This window comes from Hirundo rustica, chromosome 9, assembly GCF_015227805.2.
Source record: "Hirundo rustica isolate bHirRus1 chromosome 9, bHirRus1.pri.v3, whole genome shotgun sequence".
Lineage (NCBI taxonomy): Eukaryota > Metazoa > Chordata > Aves > Passeriformes > Hirundinidae > Hirundo > Hirundo rustica.
Genome location: NC_053458.1, coordinates 2,694,597 through 2,718,160, shown reverse-complemented (window position 1 = coordinate 2,718,160; position 23,564 = coordinate 2,694,597). Strand labels below are relative to the sequence as shown.

Genomic DNA, 23,564 nt, shown 5'->3' with positions numbered 1-23,564 from the left:
ATATGCAGCTCCTGGGGTGATTTCAGGGAATCTTGAGAAAGGGAAGTCTTCTGATGAAGCTTTAAGAACTAAGAAGCATCACAAGACGTTTGTGAGACTTGAAGGATGTGTCTCTGCATGCTCCTAGACTTGGGAACTCGTCACCCAAGGGCTTTGTGGGATGCAGAACATCCACATGGGCCCAAGGGCGGATTGGGCATTGGGTGAGAAACCCCTCCAGGGCCTTACATACAGGAAGTCCCTGAGGTGAAAGAAATCAGAGGTGGGAAAGAAGGGGAGAAAGTAAATATGTAAATAATGTGAGCTGTTTTGGTTCTATCTGTTTATGGCTTCTAAGAGCAGTGACAATGGCCAAGGTGGAGCATTGGTCTGATTTGGCACAATCTTAAACCAAAGGCTCTTCCAATGTAATCCCTCTTCACAAAAAATTTGCCTTCAGAAAGGTAAAAGAGTTTCCTCCACACAGCCAAATCAGTGTCTTCTCCAACTCTTAACTCACATTACTTTTCTGTAACGTTGAGGCCTCAACATTATATTTAGCCTGACTGGAACTTGGCAAGTAACTTTCCTTTTACTATTGTTTTTTTGATTTTTTTTTTTTTTGGTCTCTTCATTGGATAGTTAGGTTGTCTGGGGATTTTATTCAGCAGAATGCATTCCCATAAATATATTCAAAATAGATAGGAGCCATCTTTGTATTAAGGCATCTATTTACGTTATTTGAATTTAAACATGTAAAAAATTGAGGAAGAGAAAAGATTGCTTGAGGGTTTTCAAATGAGAGGAATACTAAAAATGCATTGAAAGCTTTTGGATGTGGAAATACGTGGCATTGTGGACAGTTGCAGTGGAGAATATAATGCAACAATAAAATCATTAAAGTACTTCAAGTTTGGAAGTAATCTGGGTTCTTGGCTTGCATTGCATTTAATAGCTTTACATTTATGGGAGCCACTCCAGTTTTTAAAGGCAGCTTCAGCCTTCAGACTGATTGCACTTACCACCCCAGTGAAACTGCAACCCATTAATTTTTTACTGAAAGGATCTTCCTAGTTTGTCAAACACGTCAAGTGAACATTTTAGAGAGTGCAGACCACAGCAGTATGAAAACCAAAACTTTATATCCAGAGAGAATTCTCGATTAATATGAAATAAAGGGTCCGATTCTGTTAATGAGCACTTAGGTAATTTCATCGCTATACAAAACTCTGATAAAAATAGAGGAACCAGACATTTGAGTGAAAACAGCCAGGACCTGCAGAAATCTCCTGTGCCAGCCCATCATGGAAAGGCCTGCAGTGCTTCTCCTTCAGGCTGGAGAGCTGCACACCCTCCCCTGAGCCCACATTGTGGCCGTCCCCTCTCCCAGCAGCTCAGTCCCCTACGTGTTGATACCGCCACCGTTAAGCCCAAACCTTTCCAGTGTCTCAAACCAAACTCTCGCTCTCTAAAACGTTCGCACATTTCTATGTCAAACATCTGCTTAGGTGGCTCTGAGACGGTGTGTTTTGGTGTTGTTCGTGTGCAATCTAGTGCCGCTTCCTCAACGCATGTGTCCCTTCCCTTCACAGCCTACTCGACACCCAGCACCTCCCCCGCAAACCGATTCGTCAGTGTTGGACCACGGGATCCAAGCTTTGTAAATATCCCTCAACAGACTCAGGTGGGCCGCTTTCGACTTCTCTGTTTGCCTGCAGCCTCTTCTCCTCCTCCTCCAGTGTCCTCTAACGTGTCCCCGCGGAGCAGCTGCACTGCCGCTGTCACTTCACCCACATGGTCTCAGTAACTACAGTGAAATGTCACTTGCAGTTTGTTTGTCTGATGTGGTTTTTTTTGTGTTTTTCTTTTGTTTTTTTTGTTTTGGTTTTTTTTTGGTTTGGTTTGTTTTGTTTTGTTTGTTTTAATTTTATTTTTTCTTTTTGGGCTTGTGTGGTAATAACGCTGCTTTTGTAACTGGAAGGATCTCTCTTTGCTTTCTAAGGTGTTGGCTCCCACCGCGCAGTCGTTTGCTCTAGGGCTGGGGTTTCAAAGGCTTTGGCTCCAACCTGCTCCTCAGGCACTGCATTTAATTGTGTTTAGATTAGGTGGGTAAGGAGAAATCCTTCCCTGTGAGGGTGGCAAGGCCCTGGCACAGGTTTCCCAGAGAAGTTGCAGCTTCCCCATCCCTGGGAGTGTCCAAGGCCAGGTTGGACAAGGCTTGGGGTAAGCTGGGATCGTGGAAGGTGTCCCATGAAACAGGATGATCTTTAAGGTCCCTCCCAACCCGAAGCAGTCTGTGATATGCAAAAGGAGCTCAGAGAGACCCTTCAGGTAACAGTGCCATGTAGTTCCTCCAGCAGATACAACGGGAGACTGCTCCAGTGACTTCCATGTAAAAAAACCCTCGAATTCCTTGTTGGCCATTTGCATGGTGGGCTTTGAGTGAGCAGGAGATTTTTGTAATTGTGAGCACATCTGTTTTCCTTACACAAAGGGAAAAAAGTCCAGTTGAGGCAGGCCTATAAAGCTGGGTTAGCTGAATTCATGGTCCTGCTATGGTCAAATCAGAAGCTCAAGTAAACATTTGTGTTTCTTTAGGAGAAGGACGAGATTTAAATGTGCTTTTTCCAAGCTGTATCAAATTCCCAGGGTCGATTAAGAAAATAGTTGTTGGCAGTTTTGTTAGCAGCTAATTTGAGCCAGATGTTGAAAAAATTAAGTCTGGGCTTAATATCACGTTATCATGGGGGGGAAGGTATAAAGAAGTGAGCAGAGTTAGTGCTTTAGGACAACTGTAGTTTATAGTTTGAAGTGATTGCTTGACTACGTTGCAATTCTTTTAAAGGTCAACTACACGAAATATTTGTGATTTTGTTTTGAGCTGGTTGCAGTGACTAAAAAGCAGTAATTCAAATAACTGGAAAACTGGGCATTACTACCCTTGGCTCTTGCAAGTTCTTTCAAATGGTTTATAGGCTTCTGAATAATTAGTGTGCAGATTAATGGCTGTCACATGCCACAGTAGGTGCGTGAAGACAGACTCCTCGTTGTGATGGCTTCAGCACCTCCACTGTCACTGAAACACAGGTCACTCATTCCCAAAGCTTTTCAGTTTACAGGGCTGCGGGCAGCTGCCTGTGAGCACAACGTGGTTTTTTTGCTGTCTGCTCTTTGTGTACAATTTGTTAGAGGCTTTAGTTTATAGCTCTGTGCACAGCCCAGGTTAAACTATATCGAATCTCAAACCTTCTCTGCATTAAATAGGGTCACAGAAAGTACAGCAGAAATGCAGAGAGGGGTTTAACCCATCAGATTCTGGGGGGTTTTTTCATGCCTTAAAAACTCAGCCTGCACCCCACTTTTCCAGCCTTGTGCTTTATTGGGTTCACAGGTGTGACAAGTTTTCATGCACCTTCCCGTTTAAATCATATTTCTCCAGTTGTTTTGGAAACAAGTGGAATACACAGAAATAGGCCAAAATCAGGAAACAGGAATGTTAAGGTGTACTGCTAAAGTCCTTAAGCACTTGGTCTTTTCCTTCATAGCTCAGGAAACCTGAAACCCTTTGGAGAATGCTACTTACCTTTTCCAGAAGACTTGAAAAACTCCTAGTTGGTAAATTGATTATGTAGTAAGACGCAACAGTATTAAGTCTCCAAAGATATTTAAAACTTACTTGCATCCTGCAGCCTAAGTTTCCCAGATAACTTTGTTGACTGTAAACTTTTATCCTCCTTATTTATGACTTAAATCATTTTAAAGTGCTCTAGCGTTACTTTAAGTGCTCCTCTGTAATGCAGTGTAGTGAATAACAATGCTGTACAGTGAAAAACAATACTCAAGCACAGCTTTCAATTAAAGTCTAACATGCTGCAGTGGGCAAGGAGACTGACTTCCAGTCTCTGACTCCAGCTGCATCTCCCTGCTTCTATACATCATTACACCACCACAACCCACTTGATACTAAATATATAATTTATCAGCAAACTCACTACTTATTCATGAAAGGACTCTGAAGTTGACTGTGCTTTGAGTCAGAGAAGTGAGGTAAAAGGGCTAACTGCAATGATTTGGGATTTTCGTAGCATTCCTCTAAACAAAGACAGGCTTTTGTGCTCTTTTTTGCAGAGCATTAGTGTATATAATGACCACTTAGGATATTTTCAACATGAAAATGTAAGAACGCAGAGGACTGTGTTATTAAAAGCAGCTGGGGTGGCTCCTTTCCATCAGGATCTTGAGAGTACATCCAGAGTCAGGCTAAGATACAGGTCCTGAGGACCACTAACTGCCAGGGACACAGCTCCCTGAGACAAGAGGAACCAGGGAACACACCAAGCTTCAGGAAGTCACACTTAAATATAAGGGTTAAGTCTTTACTGCTGGAACAATAAAATAAAAATGAAGGCTGTATCTGAACATCTGCTTTTTTAAAATTATGGTCCAGCTACGACCCATATGAAAATATTTTGGTCATATTTTTGGTGTCTGCGATGTTCTTTTGGTGGAACACTGGTATAAGCACTATTTACACATCATCATCATTGTTAGTCTTCAAGTGCTGCAGAAGTGAGTCTGTGCACAGATGTGGCAGCTCCACAGAGCAGGAGTCACAGTTCCCATACATGGGCATTCCCAGAACATTGGAATAAAATCCCAAGCAAATGTACAACAGCAAGGCTGGGCTGGGGTAAGGATCATTCTGTCCTGGGTTGTTTCTAAACAACCAAACCCAGTACATGTCTTTCTTAATCAGTATTAGAAAAATTATCAGTAGATACTTCCATTAGCACTGTGTTCTGATTTATGTTATGTTGTGTCAAACATAAGCCCTTAAAGGAATTTTTTAGAGTTTATATAATATTCATTAAAAAGCCATCTTCCTGTGTCATCAAAGGCTGTAATAGGACAACCCCTCCAACACAGAAAAGATGGGGAAATAAACTACTTTAAGTAAGCCATTCTGATTTGGTAACAGAAGCCCCCAAAGGGCTGTTGGCTTTGCCTGGTTTTAGCAGTTTCCTAACTTCTCAGTTGGTTTGGTTTTCCATCCACTGCCTACACAATCCATCACTCTGCCACTCCACTCACTGCACAATTGTCCTGTCTTGGGGGTTATTTGAATCTAAATTTCTGTTTGAGCTATTAGAAGCAACACTCGACTTGGCATCCCCTGTATATGTTGACAAAAAGGCACAGGTGTTGTAACCTTTGCTTGATAAATCATTTACTTTTGCTACTTGACTCGCAAGCAATATGGGGGCATCGGCTTTTTAACTGCCTTCTCCATATGCAAATCAGAAACACTGGATGCCCGGGGTACAGGGGCTCTGGTTTCAAAAGCAAGTTGGTCTGGATACCTCATGACTAAGTAATAGATACGTCTCTCATATTGCCAGGAGAGTGGTAGAGGGATGGGAAAGTCCCATCGCGTTAATTAGGGACAAGTCTCTTGGGGTAGCACCAAGGTGAATAAAGGGGTCTGAATTTGGGGGTTTTTGTGGGGTTTTTTTCCCCTAAAATTAATAGGGAAACACAGGCTATGGGCTGGGAGTGCACGCAGCTGGGAGTGCTAAACCAGCAACCTGTGACCAGGGTTTGCCATTCACCACTGCAAATGCTGTTTGCTGCTCCCTAATGCCTGGCTTTGCTCTAGGGTACAAAATTCTTTTAGGGATCAGCGTGCTCTGCACTCATCGGTGCTGCAGCTCCACTTCACACTAAACATTGTTTACTATGCTGAGTCCTGATTGCCACCTACTTAGCCTACATCTTCCTGGAAATTGTACTTGGGGTGCTAAAAACAGCTCCTGAGAAACACATGCCTGCTCCATCTAATCGCTCCTACCTGCCACTGGCCCATGTGCCCTGCACAGGGAGGTTATGAGGATGCAGGGAGCAGAAACTGCCTCCCACTGCAGGCACCAGGCAGAGAATCAACCACTTCACCCCATGAGAAAGTGAATCCTGTAGCCCTGACCAGCTGTTTCAGGAAAAATCCCTCTCTAATGTAAACAAGCTTTATATCAGATCCATCCCAGGTAGTTTCTTAAAACTTAGTTAAGCACAAACCCAAATATTTATTCCCTTGGCTTTCTGTAGGAAAAGATAAAACTTATTTCTAGAAGGACAGAAGTAGAAGCTCTTCCTGGTCCTGCCCGTACACAATCCGAAAGCACAGTCAGATCCTGGATAACAAGCAAAGGTCTTGTGTTTTCGCACTGTCCCTGGTGGGGCCCTAGAGCCACCCAGCTACAAGAGAGCTCTGGGTAGAGCTCGTCCTTTATTACACAAAACAACTAAAACAAAAGGCCTGCAACCTGCCTTGAAGGCTGAAATAAAGTTTAAGAAAAACCCCAGAAGTCAAACAAGCTTCTCTAGGCAGCAAAATAACAGGTATGAAAACCAGCAAGCTCAGCAGAACAGCCTTATAAAGACCAGGTACAAAAATGCACCCTGTGAAATACATCTTTAAAAGAGCAATAGTAACTTAGAGGGGGAATCACTGAAGTTTAGCAAGTGTTTATAGTACAAGAAAACTGCTAACTCCTTTAGATCTGCTCCCGCTCCCTGCCTTTCCCAAATTAGACAGTGGTATCTTTGTAGCTTTCTCCTTTTGGGCTCTTACTTATCTCTAAAAAACCCACTGTATGCCTCAGGTGCATACACAAACCTAATTGTACAATTACTTTCTTTCCCAGAGACAGGGCAAAGCCTGTTTTGCTCCCCCACGAGCCTTTTTCAGAGAGCGAACTGCAACCTGCAATTTTTCACTGGCAGCACTTTAAAACAAAGGGCATGAGAAAAAAGCGAAGAGCTGGATGCTGTGTCCTGCAGGATAGCAGATGTGAGCTCTGTCAGACCAGGGGGGAGGCGAATTCCAGAGTGGAGGGTGCTTCTGTGAGAGCAGCCAGGCGCTGCTGCTCAGATGCTGGAATCCCAGGAGCGTGGTGCAGGTGATGCCCCTCTCCAGGAGGGAGGCGGGGAAGCAGCCCCATAGGTGGCAGGCCCCAAAAGTGTGTGGGATCCATAGATCAAAGTCAGCACCTTGACCGGGAAAGCCGATGCAGCTCCTGCAGCGGCTTTCGCTCCCGCAGCTGAAACCGCGGAGCTGCTCTGTGCCCAGGTTCCATTGCCACCCTATGGAAGAAAGAAACCAGTGCACGCATTTTCCTTTTGCAGGAGTCAAACGTGTGCCTGGCTTCACGGGGATTTTCCATCCCTGCCGCTCCCTGCCACCGTGCCCTGCCCTTTGCCCTCTGCCAAGGGGACGCTGAGCCCCACGCAGCTCGTGGCCGTGTGCTTTATTAGTGAGCACCACGGGCTGCCTGGCCTGTCTGCCTCCACACCCTGCTGCCTTCCTCCCCTTTCCCAGAGCCCAGGAATGGCACTGGGCAGACAGGCAGGACCTGCTGGCCCCGGGGAGGCCGGGGTAGGGCAGGGTTTTGTGGCGCTGTGCCTCGCTCCGCACACGGGGCAGGGCAGGGACACCTCGAGGGCTGTGTGGGGGACATGGCAGAGAACATGAGAGGCTGCAGGAAAGACACCAGGCTTTTTATTTTGGGGGTTCTGAGCAGAGCTGTTTATAAGCCAGGTCAGAGCTACTTGTTGCTCGGAGGACTGTCGCTCCTCAGGATCAGAATTCTCGTCCTCGAGGCTGGACGTGCTGCTTGTGTCTGAGTGTGAATGGAGATAAAAACCACTAACTTGGAAGCATTTGTTAGACTCAGCCCTCTAAGAATTCCATATTCCGTACAGTAACCTCTCTAAGCCAGCACATGTGTCCAATTTCAGCTGCAAAGCACTTCTAAGCAGACTTGAATGCTCCTTTTCTTTCTCTTGGCCTGTCCAGAAAATGTAGTGGGAGGTTAAGAAGACGATTTCCATGAAGGAATAACATCTCTAGTGTGTAAAGAAGAGAAATTTGCATAGTTCAGATATAAAAACACAGTTTTGGGGTGTGGGACTGCTACTTTCCAGAGCTGCTGAACTTAGAGGGATCACTCTGCTCCCAAACTCTCCAGGGATCTGTGGATTTTCCCATACTGGCAAAGGGAAGTAGGAGCTGCACTCCTCCAACACCTGGAGGCTCTGAGTCCCCTTATGATCACTCAGAGTTTTGATCTCTGTCCAAAAAGCACTTCGCTGTAGCACCAATGGCATCAAGCTACTGACACATGACCTGAATTTTGGTGCCGTGTTTCCTCTTCCACCCAGGAGGTAGCAATGCCATTCTGAACTTGAGGGTGGCCTGGAGACGTCTCAGAAAATGCAGTATGAGCCTAGAGAGAGTGTGGATAGGAAATGCAGTGCCAGACTCATCAAGCAAAGGCCACAAAGGTGACCAGAAACGAGGGTAACTCCCCTTCACTCCTGTTCAGCTCAGGGCACAGAGGCCATTTAACTTGCACAGAGCAGGACTGTGGAATTCCACTCTCAGGTCAGTTCCTAAAAAGAGCTGGGAACAGCACACCTCAAAAAGAAAGCACATACTCCTCCACAAAGGTAAAGATTCACAGAAAACTTCCCAATGCCATCATGTGGTGCATCTTCAAAGTGGGCTGGATCCAAATCAGTCCCCAAATGCCTGGGTTAGTCCTCAGCAGGGGAGATCCTTGTTCCTGGGCTTTTTCTTCCTCCTCCTCCTCCTCCTCTTCCTAGGCTCTGGTGAACAGTTCAGACTTTTTCTGGAAACCAGCATTCAGCATCCTATTTCCAGTAGATTTAGCATAGAATTATTTACAATGGACATAGAAGAATTTCCCAAACTAAGCAATTAAACTTACTGAGTTTTCCCCCACCTCACAATAACCAGGAAGCCTGTGCGTAAGGCTGCCTTTCTGTGGGTTTTATGGCCATTACTTACTCCACAGTGGGGGAGAAGAAAGGGAAGAAGTAAGTGTGGGCCTGGTGGGAAGAGTTGGCAAATGCAGAAATATGATGAATGAGCTGGAGAGATTTAATTTCTTACTAAATTCTCTACAAGCTGTGTAACCTTTCTTTAGCTAAACAATTACTCTAAAAGGCAATGATTTTCTGTGTTTTCATTGAAAAGTCTTCATAATAACAATGGCCTATGTTCTCCTACTTGAAGAACTTCTGCCAAAAAGCAGTTTTCTTTTTTTTCCATTCAGCAGGAAACTTTCTTTTATTTTTATTTTTTCAATCTCATATTCCCCGCTAACATAGATTTACAAGGCCTACCACTTACTGCATGGGGCTGGGAAGAAGCTTTCCCTCAGGCCAAATCATTTTGGTCCATCTCCTTTGTCGGGATTCTTGCAGCTTCCTCTCAAGAGGACTGCAACCACTGTCAGAGACATAATACCAGACCCAAGTGGCCATTTAAGCTGACAAAATGTGACATTCCCTGTGTTCACAGGTCAGGGGACACGGGAGGGGACTCCCAGATTTGTTTTTCAGCGGACAGGCAGCAGTTCTTGCTGTGTTGCGGTGGGTGCAGTTGTGGGGAGCACGACTTTGGTGGAGTGGGGGAAAAGTCATCAGGTGTTTAAAATGAGGAAATGAGATGAGCTGATCCTCCCTGAGCCACAGGGTCCAATTTAGGGGCTGATCCCTGCTGAACCACAGGGCCAACTGGAGTCTTGGAAGGGCTTTGAGGGTGCAGCATGGGCAGAGCGCTGCTCACGTCCCTACGTTCACACACACAAATCAAGCCAGGCTAGGGCAAGGTTATGGTTCTGTGCCTCTTGCTGCTGTTGGCTGGCTTGGCCGATTTCCTGGCCACCACTGCCCACCCCAGCCTCCATGGCAGATAATGCTGTATTGGATTAGTCTGCTCGCTGCTGCATCAGGTCCACGATCAATTTATTGACTCTGTCAGAGTGGCTAGTACAGTAATTGTTACAAGAGCAGAATAGAAAGCAAGAATGTGTCCACATAAAATATAAAAATGACGTTTTGTTCGTTCTCTCCTCTTTGGCCCTATAGATCTTTACGTGTTTACACAGTGGAGAGCACTTTACTTAAGTTAATCAGCTCCTTCTACATTATTAATTGCGACAGTTAGGGCGCTACGCGGCGGCAAAGGTATTATTGAGAGCATTGATCTCACGCTGACGGTGTGGACCTGGGTAGGTTTTGCATTCCTTCCCTTCTTTTGCAACTGCTTGAGGGCACTATCAAATCCCATTTCTCTGACTGACAATACACCATCGATACCATCGATCCCAGAGAGGGGCAGGAGGCTGCACACCAGAAAGAAAGGAATGCACAGAGAGCCAGGCTTGGGAAGGGGCTGTTGGAAGTTGGTGATCACAATAATTACATGCCTGGCCTGATTCCTCTATTTTGTAAAGAGTAATAATTTAAGAGCTGAAGTTTCCCAAGTGCTGAAGATTTGCAGAGGTGGCACAATGAGACCTTTTAAAATGTGTGCAGAATGTATACCCTAAAAAAAAAAAAAAAAAAAAAAAAAGGCATACTGACTTTTTACAAGGGTTTTGGAAGTGCCTTTGAAAGACATTTCATGAAAGTTCAGCCTTCGCAGCTGATACCTATATGAGCTCCATAAATTCCACCCAGCCTGACAAACTCCAGTAGGTGTCACATGTGACCTGGATGGAAAAGGTCAGCAGCTGAATTTACAGCTTTTGCATTTACTGGAACATTAAGATTTTTTGCCAACTGCCATATATACTTTTTAAAAATTCCGCAGTCAAAGGATTAGGACCACAATCTACAATGAAGGTCAAAAATTAAAGGCCACAATCCCTACATCCTTCCCAATGGATAGGCATTAAGCTACCTCTGTTCTAGGAATCACCTTCGCTTAATGGCATTAACACAGAGGTCAAGGAATAAGCTCCAGAGGTGAACACTTTGCAAAATAGACTGTCCTGCTCTGAAATTAATACTGAATTCCATGAGAAGGGACCAAAAGAGGCCTTTTCTTAACAAAGGAGTCCTCAGTTCGCAGCAGATTCCATGTTCCCAAGACACTGAGCATCACTTGCCTACTGCTGCACTTTCCTAGAAAAATATAAATAACACAGAGGGGAAAGACTGGAGATTCAAAAGCAATATAGCACAATTGCCTCAATTTTGGTAGAACCTATTTATGTTTTAAATTTGACAAAGGTGTCTGCTCTTAATAAGTACTGCTAACAGCCTGGGAAGTTGCAGCTTTCAAATTTTTCCTGGTTTTAGTTTAGACAGCAAAACATGTCTCGTTTTAGGCTTTTGCTTTGATAGCATTTTCTGCTTGAACAGAGGTAGAACTGGAAAAGTTTAATTTAAAACCAGGATTTAAAAAAAAAAAAAAAAAAAAAACAAGATCTCGTAAAAACCAAGAGGCTAAACTTAAAAGTATCTTCTAGGTTTCCCTTTAGTTGCTTTAGTTATTAATATTCAACTTTGAAAACAGAACTGACACTATAATCATAATATTCTCAGGCATATTCACTTGTGTGACCCAACTGTTACATCATCTACACAAACACTGGTTATTACACATGAAGAGATGCAGCTGAATGCACTGCAGAAGGCACGGAAATGTAATTTTAATTATGAGCTATGAGTAACCAAAGTCACAACCAACACAATGCAGCCACCTCTGAGGCTGAACACAATAATTTAGGAAGAAATTGTTCCCTGTGAGGGTGGGGAGGCCCTGGCACAGATTTTCCAGGGGAGCTGTGACTGCCCCCATCCCTGCAAGTGTCCAGGACCAGGTTGGATGGGGCTTGGAGAAATCTGGGATAGTGTAAGGTGTCCTTGCCCTGCAGGACATGAAAGAAGATAAGCTTTAAGGTTTCTTCCACCCAAAACCATTCAAGGATTCTATGAATTTCTGCATTGCTTGGAGCAGCTTTACACAACTTTAGGCATCCTTTTCTGCTTTTGCTACAACGACATCTTTTCAAATATGACAACCAAAAAAGCGTATACCTATTTTTAAAGAGAAAAAAGGGATAAACTGAGCTACAACATTTGCATGTGGGGTTGGGTTTTTTCATCTTTCATGTGCTAAACAATGAGATTTGAGATTTTTAGAAGAACATTTTGACACATTATATTCCTTGTTTGGCTATTCCCTGCTTTGTCGGGGTTTTTTTTAAGGACTTTCTTGTAGTCCTTTAGGTTAAAGGTCATGTCTGAGAATCTGTGGTATGGGACGCGGCTGTACATTCATTGAAGCTGATGAGAGGAGGAGGTGGAAGATTTGTTATTGGCAGGAGTTTGTTTTAGAAATACAATAACATTTTTGTTTAATTATGCTTGTCTTTAGCTTATAACTGTGCACAGTAGAGTAAATCTAGTCTTTTTCAGATAAGATAAAGGTTAAAATTCACATTTTCTTTATGGGGAGGGTTTGCAGTGCAGTCTTCATGTATCTGTGGAGTTTTTAATTTGAGGTTACAGGTATTAACTCTCAGTGACTCTAAAGCCATCTTCCTTGATGCAGAGATGTGTTTGGCTTTGGGATTTTCCCAAATTACTGGTCTTGTAGGCTAAATCTGAAAGTTTAGACCAGGTTGGACAGGGCTTGGAGCAACCTGGTCCAGTGGAAGGTGTCCCTGCCCATGGCAGGGGGTTTGGAAGATCATCTGATCTTTAAGGTCCTTTCCAACCCAAACCATTCTGTGATTCCATGATTTCTCAGCAAGGGAGGCTCCACAGGCTCTTTATGGACTCTCTTCCTACAGGAAGCACCCAGGGCAGAATTTGTCCCAGTAGTGGTAACTGCTTTATCAGTGCTGTTGATGTTGAGTGAGTCTGAACAGAGCTCAGATTATTCTCCTGGGAGCACTTTGGGAAAACAAGGACTAAAAGTAGTAGCATTTGGGGAAAAAAGAGGGGAGGGGGGGGAAAGAAAGCTGGAGGAGAACTGTAGTTATCCGTACAATGGAGCAGCTTACTTAGGGAGTACAAAGAGCCACTTCTACACAGGCTATTTTCAGGGAAAAGCCTCACATTCAGTGACTCACAAAAGCTAAGAGGCACCTTTTGATTTTAAGTTCAAGGTTTACATTAGTAATTTTGTCTGTTTTCTCTGTTAGTATTAATTAAATTGAGATAGTTTAATTAGTATTACTAAATTTGATCATTAGTAGTAATTCATTCTGCCTGCCATACTGCACAAATATGATGAAGCAGAAATAACTAAATTGTTTAATTTCATCTCATTTAATGACTTTACACTCCACAAGGACTTTCATTGGCATCTCACAGTATGTGTGAAAATTCCTCCAAGCTAGGCCAAGACCCAACTCCCTTTAGCCAGCCATGTCTAATACATCTCTCCTCATCCAAAGGTGGGTCATGTGCTGCAAAGCATTTTCCCATTTCTCCAGCGGAGAGCTGGCAACCTCTGGAGCCTGGGGTGATCTTTCCCTGCCCCACTCACACATCTCCTGTGGCATCCTGACCCAAATGGCCCCAGTGGATCTTTACAGGACTCATCCCTGGATGAGGTTTCTCACAACGTGATGGAAGTCCCATCAAGGATCCCCACGGCAGAAGTCCCTCCATGGATCCCCAAAGCTGGGTCCCTGAGCACAAGCATGATGCACGACCTTCCATTTTTCTTAGAGCAGCTTAGCAAGGTACAAAGCATCAAGAAAAATGCAGATGTCAAAAGTTCCCACATTCAGGAGAAGTTATTTTTTGTTCAGCTCAATGCCCTCTTGGCTTTCTCTTTTAAAGAGGCGTTCTGGGAAAGGGGGGTTTCCTGATGAATCGAGTCATTATTCCTCCAGCTAACTGTCTTCTGTAATTTTAAGGTCAAAAGTGCCAGAGGTGCCTCTGTGCTCCTATTTCTGTCCGTGTTAATTTGGAGACTGGTTTTGATCTCCTTGCCCAGTAACACCTCGGACTTGCCAAAACCCGAATTCCTCTTCCTTTTTTGTGGTCTCCAAACCCAGCCTTGCTCTACCCACCTCTCAAAACATGCTGTTGTCTTGGCCCCCTCATCCTGGAGTCCCCAGCTGTCCCTTTGCCTGGGGTGTTCCCTGCCAGCCCCACTGTTCCTGTTGCCCACATTCCAATTCCTCCCCTGTTTCCCCCCGTCCCCACCAACCCATCCCTCCTGTTTTTTGCCCTGCTTTGATCAGGCTGGGCACACTTTGCTCTCCCCACAGGGCTGCTCATTTGTTCACCCAGACAGAGAGCACAGGCAGGGACCTGACTTTTGGGGGAGATTTTGGAGGGAGTGCTCACTCTCCTGTCCAGCCTAAGTTATTCTCTCCCCTCACTTTCCTCCTTGTGCTCTGAAATACTGTCAGGGCAGTCAAAAAAAGCAGCTGGACTACCTTTGGTAGTTGTAGGTCAGCTACCTTTCGACCCACGATGGGTCTTCTCCCATTACACCATGGGGAGCCCCTGCACAGGGGTGGGGTGGTGGATGGGTCCCCTACAGCTCCACTGGGGCTGTCAGAGCCAGGATGATACAGGAGCTGGATCACCAGGGCAAGGAAAGGCCACCTCAGCCTTCAACCTCTGAACGCTGCAGTGACCTTTCCCTCCTTCCTTGCTCTCCAGTGGAGAAATGGGGGAAAAAAAAAAAACCTGAAAACTACCCTTTGTGCCCCAAACTGCAGAGCAAAGAGCCACAGCCCCTGTAGCAGCTTGCTGATGGAGGCACCCATCCCAGTGGGACCCCTGGGCCCCTCACGTAGCTCCTGTGGCTGCCGTGGCACGGGACGGGGCAGGAGAGCGCCGGGGCAAAGCCCAGGGTGTGTGTGTACGTGTGTGTCTGTGCGTGTGTGCTCGCGCTGTCTCGCTGCGAGCCGAGCCTGGGAGGCCCAGGCTGGGGGTTGATTTTCTTTGGATGACTTTCCCCGATTGTCTAAAGCAATAAAAGTAAAGAAACTTTTAGTGGAAGGGGGAGAAAAACGGTGGTTGAGGGGAGATTATTTTTGCAGTCCCGGTGCAGGCAGAACTCCTGAGGTTTCGGGGTGGTGGGGGGGGAAAGATTTTGCTCGCCTGAGGACTGCAGGAACTGGCTTAAATTGAATAAAACTGTAAGTACAGTATCGGGGACGGCGTAACAAGGAGTTCTGCAAAAGCAACACCACCGGAAAGCACAATGAAGAATAGAGCGGGTTACGCCGCGGTGAAAGTATGTACTGGTTGTTATAACACCGTGCCTCCAGAATAAATTATGTCCCTTTAAAAAGTAATACTTTAACTGTGGAGCTATATAGAGACAATTAAGACGATATTGTTCTCCTCATTTCCCTCCCCCCCAGCCTCCCTCCCTCTCTCTGCAGTAGCTCTGTGGAAACTTTTAATGCTGCAGCTTGAAACTTGGGCCTCTGGGTCTGAAATGCCTGAGAAAGCACTGCGGGCTCTAACTGTAAAACATTCCTTCGGCGGGCCCTGGAAACAGGGCGCTCTGGCGCAGGCGAAGTTCAGAGGGATCACATGGAAATGAGGGCTGGCTGCAGGCTCCCGAGGAGCGGTTTATTTCCCTTAAACCTGAACTTGAACTTGGGAAGGCGCAGCCGGAGCCTGGGCCGGGCTGAGGGGCTGGGAGCGGGGCCGCCACAGGCCCCGGGCACCCACCCTCGGGGCTGGGGGGTCCCCAGGCACCCAGCGGCTTTTGTTCCGTGTTCAGGGGGCAGATGTAGTTTGGGGAGCCAAAGGGTTTTGTTTTCATCCAAGCAAAAATGCTGGAAAGTCCCGTCGCAGCGGTGTGTCTGCCGTCCCGGCTTCCACGGGACTTCCCGGCATGAGGTTACAAGCGGCTCCAAGTCCCCGTGCATGTGTTGTTTCATAAAAGGAAAGAAATGAGTGAGATCTGCTGTAAGAAATATGGGGTTGTTGCGCTCTCGAGCAAATTTAACTGTGCTTCCAGCAGAGGAAAATACGGGGCTGTCTGAAAACGAGGCGTTAAAAGCAGAACTCAACCCCCCTCGCAGCACATTTGCTTTTACCTCGAAATAGCAGATGTAAACCGTGAGGCGGGTTTAAAGTTGGTTTTGCCTCTTTGATTCCACGCATCCCGCTGTTTTCCTTCTTCTTTTGCAAAAGTACGTACAGAGTGGGGGGGGAGCGAGGTGCTGATGCTGGCGGGTGTCACCCAGGTGTGGTGGCGGAGGTGGCTGCTGTCCCAGCCACAGGCGTGGGGCAGCTTCCTCCCCTTCTGCCCACAGCTGGCCTTGGCTAGGGGGTCATATTTTGGTCATTTCTGATTACTCCCGAACAATTTTGGCTATGTTTATAGCAAAACTTTGAAAGGATGAATGGGCGAAAAGAATCCCGCTTGGCAGTAACTCAGGAAATATCTACAAAGATGTTCTTTCTGGAGCGAGATCTTGTTTCAGGGTTTGTGTTAGGATCATTTTTATTCTGTGACAGCACATAAAGAGAGCAGGACAGAGCAATGAGGTCTGGCATAGCTAAAACCCCTTCTGTGTGTGTGAGGTTATATAGTTTATCAATGCAGAAACCACCACGGGCTTGGAAAAGTAAACAGCTGGCTTGGGTCTGTGCGCTGCACTTCGGAGTTGTCTGCAGGATTTAAATGGCTCGCCTGCGATTTTTGGAGTGGGGCAAATATATATAGTTTTACTTTCAAACATGTCAAAAGGGTTTTTTGCAGCCGTTTGTTTTCTTGGTTCCTTTTTTATTTGTTGCAAATTTTCCTGTCTGATTCATCCCGGTTTATTTTGCTTTTACAAACAGCTTCGCTGCCACCAGCAAGTCTACAAATAAATAATTTAAAAAAAAAAAAAAAAAGTTTCTAGCCCACTCAGAAAACCTTATGGCAGCGACAAATATCAGAGAAAGCCATCGTCTCTCTCAAAGATTTCATCTCACCCTCCACTTAATCCGCTTGCTGTACCTCAGATCTCAAGTAACTTTCATACTGTGGGCTCACTTTAATGGATAGAATCTATTTTTCATGAAAAAAGCAGGAAATAAGCTGTCTTTCGTACAAAGATTTACAAAATGTAATCATTGTTGAAATATTCTCTTTGAACTGCCTTGTCCGCAGGGGTGTCTGGCTCCCAATACCCCCGTTTCTTTAGAACACCCTTACAAGTTCTTCTGGTAGATCAGGTACACTGGTGGTTCTGGTCTTTGATGTCTTGAATGAATGAAAGAAAAGCATAATAAAAGAGAGCTGTTGATCAAGCATAAAATACTCTTTAAGCTGACAGAATGGCAGAGTTAACACATTCTAAGCTGCTTTTAGGTTTTTCCTTTTTTTCCTCACATTTTCCTGTGCTTTGTGTACAGTGGGGGTTTTTATTTTTTGAAAAGTCTCTGATCTATGTAGTATGCCGTCCTCTAACAAAAACCAAAATGGGATTGTTTCTCTCTCTTTCTCCCTTTCTTTTCCCTCTCTCTCTCTTTCCCTCCACTATCTTTTTTTTTTTTTTTTCTTTCTTTTTTTAAACAGCAAGGGTTGCAGTTTATCATGACTGCAGTAAGCTTTCGGCCGACCACGCAAAGTTTAGACATTATTTTGCTGATTTCAAATTCAGTTTACTAACAAATAAGTGAACTTCATTGCTTGGGTTTTTTTTAGAAAACTGGAGGAAAACTATAACTGGCAAAATGTTCCCCAAGTAAAGGGAAGACCCTCTGCCTAAAAGCAATTTTGTAAACCAAAAGACGGGCAGGAAAATGACCTCATTGTGAGAGAACTTTTCTTTTAGAGGCAGAGAAAAGGGAAAGTTTTCTTCCTGTAGATCTAATTTAGATCTTAAGTTCCCATACATTATTTATACATCATACTCAGAGTGCCAGCCTACTCTGCTGACTGGGTTACATTTCAAACATTTGCCATTGATAAGTCTTTGCTGTATTATATCCAGGCTAAACGCGAATATGTCATAGCGCAGTCAATCTTTAATCCGCTGAGCTCCAGGTCGGGGCAGCAGGGGGTCCAGCACTCAGAGCATTGCTTTATACTTAAGAAACATCTGGGGCCAGCTGGGACACTTTACTGGAACATTCAGATGTCTGGAACAACAGCAGGAGTTAGTGTATGAGTGTGTTTTCATAGGTTTGGGAGGGTTTGGGGTGACTTATTTAAAAACACTAGCTGTTCCCAACTTGAGGTTTGAACCCAAGCAGAAATTTTGCCTGAAGTGAGTTTGTTGGTCCCAGTAGAGAAGTGGTTTTGGACTACTATACATTTTTAATAGCAGGCAAAAGTGCATATTACAAAATTATTGCACGTAATTTAATGCAGTTTGCCACAACTGGCATTCCCGCAAAAACTATTGGATGCAGAGCTACTGTACGCATTGCCTGGAGACCAGTGTCCCTCCTGGGACAGGTTTTATCTGCCTCCAGACAATATAAATGTGCTCGGAGTGGGGCGTGGGACTTTCTCTGGTGCGGATGTTGGACAACCAGAAGATTCTCTCACTGCTTTATGTCCCTTCGGGGATGACCAACATGCTACTTACGTCCCTGTTGGTATTTCAGTCTGGAAAATATAATTACTAAATAATTAATCCCAGCTCTAAGAAAATAACTTCCATAGGCACAAAGGTGACCTTGTCTTTTATATTCACCTTTCGATCCACGCAGTAGGATCAGATTTTGGGCCTGGAGAAACTCTGGAGGAGGCACTAGAGGAGTGGAATGAATTCAGATGTGGGGTAAACCCGAGGCAGTTGCTGTGTCTGCGGGAGCCCTCCAGCCAGTCGCACCAGAAGCTGAACTGCCACTGTCTCCCCTCACCCTGGCAACCCTTTTGAAGTGGCATCAAAGGCCCAGTTTTGTCCCCTTGCATTCACACGAGGCGCCGTGGGGAAGAGCCTTCCCGGCACCTCTCACAAGGTGATGCCAAAAGGCCCGGTTCGCTGCCTAACTGCTCGCATTCTCATTTTATCTTTGCAACCAGAAGGACTCGTTACCCCAATTCACCTCTGCGGGGTTAATGTTCGTGGGAGACTCGGAAGTTCTTGAGAGGACTGAAATGTCATCCCCAAACAAAACACCTCACAGGTGCCAGCGGTCGTGGCTTGGGTTCAGCTGGGCTGCCCAACAAGCCGCTTTGCCGGCGAGCTCTAAAGCTGTGGGGTTTTATTTTATTTAGGCTCTTATCACAGGTGGGTTTTCCCGCCCGGGCCAGTGCAGCAATCGCTTCCTGCACGCGCCCAGGGCAGCAACGGCCGCGGCAGCCGCGTTTGAAGAACCGATGGCACCGCCAGGCACACAAACAGGGCTGCAACCTCCAGAAAATGGCTATCACTGAGCAGGTCTGAGTGGGTACGGGGAAGCCAAAGCTGCTGTGCGTGGAGTTTGTCAGAGTTTCAAATGTGTGAATGTCCTTAAATAACCTACATCGCCCGGAGAAATAAGCCAACTGTCACACCCAGTTCTGGATTCCACATTAACAACCTCCTTCCGCAGCGTTAAACTTTGCCCTTGAGGACTTTTGTTTAACTTCTTAATTTGAAAAACAGATAGGGAGGGTGCACAGCCCCGGCTTTCTGCGCGAGCTGAAAGGTCCCATTGTTGGGGCAGGAGATGTGCAGGTAGAAGCAAATGGAACAAGTTTGGGTTGGATTGTCGTTCTGGTTGGAAACACGTGAGCGGTGCTCGTGGGGAGGCTGGGGGTGAGAGACGGCGAGCAGGAAGGCTGGCTTGAGAAAGTTTCCAAAAACAATGGGCCTGTTCCTGGGCTCCTGACTCAGGCAGAAACTGCTGCAGGAGTCGACGAGGCACTTTGAGCTTATTGCCTGTTAAATATCCAGAATCATGGAATGTTTCCTTGCAGTTCTTGCCGTACAAAGGAGCCGATAGTCAGGAGTGGCTGGAGGATTTTTGTGTGTGTCTGCTATCTCCAGGAGTGCATAAGAAACAAATAGACTTGCGCTATCAGAGAACCATAATTGCCATCTCAGACTTCCTGTTTAGGATTCAGTCAAGTAGATATTGTTTATGGATCATAAAACCTTACTACTGTGAGGATTCTCAAATACGAGTTTCAACTTTCATGGTGCTGTAAATTAGGGAGAAAAAAAAAAAAGTGTGATAATACTCCTCGGAGAACAGTAAAATAGAGCTCTGCAATGGTTAAATGGAATTTTATAAGCACATTCAGTGTGGAACTGTTTTGCATTACATGAGTTGAATACCTTAGAGATGACACACATCTGCAGGCACTTTATTAAATCCTTAGTCAGCACTTTTCAACCTGATGAGATTACTTCTTCATTTGACTGGAGAAAGGGAAGCAAAGATCTCGTACCGGACTGCAGAATTCTTTCTGATGTTTCACCTTGAGCGCTGGAGAAGGACAGCGAGATGCTTGGCAGGACAATACAGACTCGTAGTGGCACCAACAACTGTGTGGCAGCAATTTTACCGAGCAGGACCTTTAGCTCCAGTGGGTTCATTTAGCTCTAAACTTCTGGGAGAACTGTACTTGCAAAGTAAATAGAAGGGAAATAAAACACCAGCTCTTTTATGAAAAAGCACGGAGATAATATCATCCTGACCGTACTGTGATAGGGCTCATGATTTAAATGGGGATTTTAAATTAAGAAAGGCAACACCGCCTTCTCCGAGTGGGTGCAGTCGGATAGGTTACAGAACTGAAGGGATGAAATGGGTGAGGTGCTTAGACATTGAGCAGCACTCTAAAGCAAGGCACAAAATACTTCAGCTGCCTAAATGTAGGAATCCAGGCTTCTTCTTTTCCATTCTAAGCTCCCTAATAATGCAAAAAAAACCCTCGCTAGATCCCAGCTATCGGGTCTCCAAGCGCCTAATACGCTTCCTAGACGTTTTCATTTGAGGCCGGAGGTCTCCTCTCCCTCGCAGAGAAGTTTCACAGGTGCTCCAGAGGAACAATGGTGCTCTTCAGCCCTAATCCTGGAAGACTTAGACGTGTATAGGAGGCTTGAGGGGGATATGAGATCTTAATATTAAAATGATTAGCAGCAAAAGGAGGATCATTCTGTGTGTGCGCTTCAGCTGTAAGATGCTCTAAATTAAACGGGTGTCCCGAGAGCGGTGCTGGTGGGATCTGCTGGGTAAATGCGCTCTCTGTCTCGCTGTTCTGCTGCCTCAGCCCATAAAACATCTCATCCAAGCGGGGCTGCAGGAGCAGGCGGAGCGGGACGCAGCTGTTGGCGAAGCGCTCCGAGTTTGGGTCCTGTAAAAGCAGCTTTTCACTCAAGGCCATACGGAGCCCCGGCAAGGAAGTTTTGAAACGAGCGTGCGGTTTGGTTTGGGTCTCTCCTGTAAGGGTTAATTAAGTTTTTCATTGGTATTAAGGCCGAGCAGTGTCTGCAGGAGTCATATTGACACCCTAGTGCATGGTAACTCTACTCCTTTATTGACATGTTGCTAGTCAGGAGCACAATAGCGCTCTGTGTCTGCAAATCATTGCTAAAATCATCTCAAGAAAAAAAAAAAAAAAAAAGTTTGAAAGCCCAACGTGAGACAAAGGCCCCAGAGCTGCACTGCGCCGCTCAAAACTCCCGAGTCAGCAACTTCTATTGATTAAAAACTAACCTTTAAAGTAACTCGCAGAGTGTGTGGTTAGCATTTAAATTTAAACATGTCATGAGTTGATTTGTGTTACTGAATACCAACTCCGAAGGAGTTACATTCACATCAGATTTTTTTTTTTTTTTTTTCTAATTCCCTTAAGCAGCTAAAGTATTTCATGAAATGTCAATAGGGCAGGGGGGAAAAAAAAGGTGTTTTGGAGGGAGGGGACTCACGCCCAGCCTCGCCGTTTCTTTTCCCATGCAAATAGTCACCCCAAAAAGAAAAGTGTGGGGAGCGACACACAATAATTAGACCTTTGTCTAACTTTCCCAAGTGCCAGAGAAAGACAGATTAATTAAATATACAACAGTGTTGGTTTTTGGAGTGGGGGTCTCTCTTGCTGTGGAGGTCATAAATTAGGCAGAATAAATAGTTCAGTGTGTTGGGAGCGGGGCTCGACGTCAGCGCGGCTGGCGGCGGTGGGAGGGCGCAGCGCCGCGCTTGCGGATGGCGGTCACGTCTGGGGCTGTCTGGTTGCCCTTAGCAACGAGACATGATGTAACACCGGGATGAACTTGAACTTGGGGGACTTGAAAAGGGAACAATAGACCAGAGCAATCAATAAAGCCTATTTCAGTGAAGGATTACAGAGCCGCTCTGGGGTAACCTTGTCTGCGAGGCGCGGGGTGAATAGCGAGATGCGTGAAGGAGCGCGGGGCGGCGGGGGACGGACCGACGGAGCGGCCGGGGCGGCCGGACACACGGACAGAGGGCCGGGGGGGCGGCGGAGCCCGGGCGGGCCGCGGGACGCCAGCGCCGCCAGCCCCGGCCCCGCGCGGCCCCACCTCCGCAACCTCTGCGCTTCCTTCTTTTTTTTTTTTTTTTTTTTTTCCTTTTTTTTTCTTTTTTTTTTTTTTTTTAATTTATTTCCTGCTTTAAAAAAAAAAAAAAATCAGGCTTTGAAACGAGGCGGGAGTGGCGAGGGCAGCGGCTCCCGCCGCCGGCGGGCCATGTGCCGGGCCGGCGGCCGTGGAGCAGCCGGACATCGGAGATGGGAACCATCGCCTGGAACTGTTCAGCCCCTCCACTCCGCGGCCTCGCAGGCTTTAACCCTTCCTCTGCATCATCTCGCAGTTTTAATCCCTCTACTCCATTGCCTTTAAATTTTTAACTTCTCTACTCCATCACCTCTAAGTTTTAAGTTCTCTACTCCCATCTCTTTGCAGTGTCCAACCCCTCTGCTCCATCTCCTCTCATTCTTTACCCCCTCTACTCCATCACCGCAGTCCTAACTCCCGTCATCTCTGTCTGTAACCCCTCAACTCCATCACCTCTGTCTGTAACCCCTCTTCTCCTTTGCCATGCGGCTTTAACCCCTTTACTTGCAGTTTTAACCCCTCTACTCCCTCCCTTCTGGACTTTACCCCCTCTCCTCCCTGCTGGGCAGTGCCACAATTCCCAGTCTGGCCAAAATCTGTCACACTCGAACAACAAGCTTGAGGGACAAGACCCTGCAAAGTTTGGAGAAGTTGGGAGCTGGCAGTGGCCAGCGGTGCCGGCGGTGGTTGGAGATATCTCCAGCACAGCCCAGCCCACACTCCACGTCCCTGCACCCACCTAAAAATCAGTAGGGCCCCGCAGTCAGGGAGGAGAACGGGACTTGGCTCCGCTTCACGAACCCTGCCAGAACTTTCCTCTGTTTATAAACTTTACATATGAGAACTATTTCGTTTAATTGCAGCCTGAGTAAGTCTAAATATAAAATCTGTAGGCAATAGATGGAGCCAATACGGGACCGGTGTGTTTGTATTCAGAAGGGCGAGCAGAGGAAGAGTTAGTTAATGAGGTGTATTGGAAGCAGGACAACTTCTCCGATCCTGCTATTTATTTTACCGGTTCCTACCTCTGTGGCAAGACCACATAATCTCAGAGTCCCACATGAAACTTGCCTCAGAGTCTTCCGTAAATGTTCATAAGTCCTCCCCGAGCTGATTGTGCTATCAATCACATCAGGGGCCGAAAAGGAGCGGAGGAAAAACTTGGTAAAACTTGTCATCGGTCCGTGCGCGCGCACGGACGCGCCTCATATATCACAGGAGCCCCGGCCAAAAACGGGGGGTATCAGCAACGGCTCTTTAATACCTGAGTCTTTT

The 23,564-nt window shown here is 45.9% G+C and overlaps 1 protein-coding gene across 12 annotated transcripts in view; it reads left to right on the top strand.

The window, feature by feature from the left end:
* Positions 1-23,564, top strand: part of NFIA (nuclear factor I A) — a 244,661-nt gene that overhangs the window by 219,458 nt on the left and 1,639 nt on the right. For 8 of the 12 annotated variants that reach the window (XM_040072269.2, XM_040072272.2, XM_040072266.2 and 5 more), the window contains one exon: positions 1,572-1,663. The exons of 3 other annotated variants lie outside the window; for them this stretch is intronic. In XM_040072269.2, the coding sequence (XP_039928203.1) occupies positions 1,572-1,663 (92 nt within the window). Of the gene's footprint in view, positions 1-1,571; positions 1,787-23,564 lie in introns of those variants that run through there. One more of the 12 variants, XM_040072264.2, reaches the window with a different exon arrangement.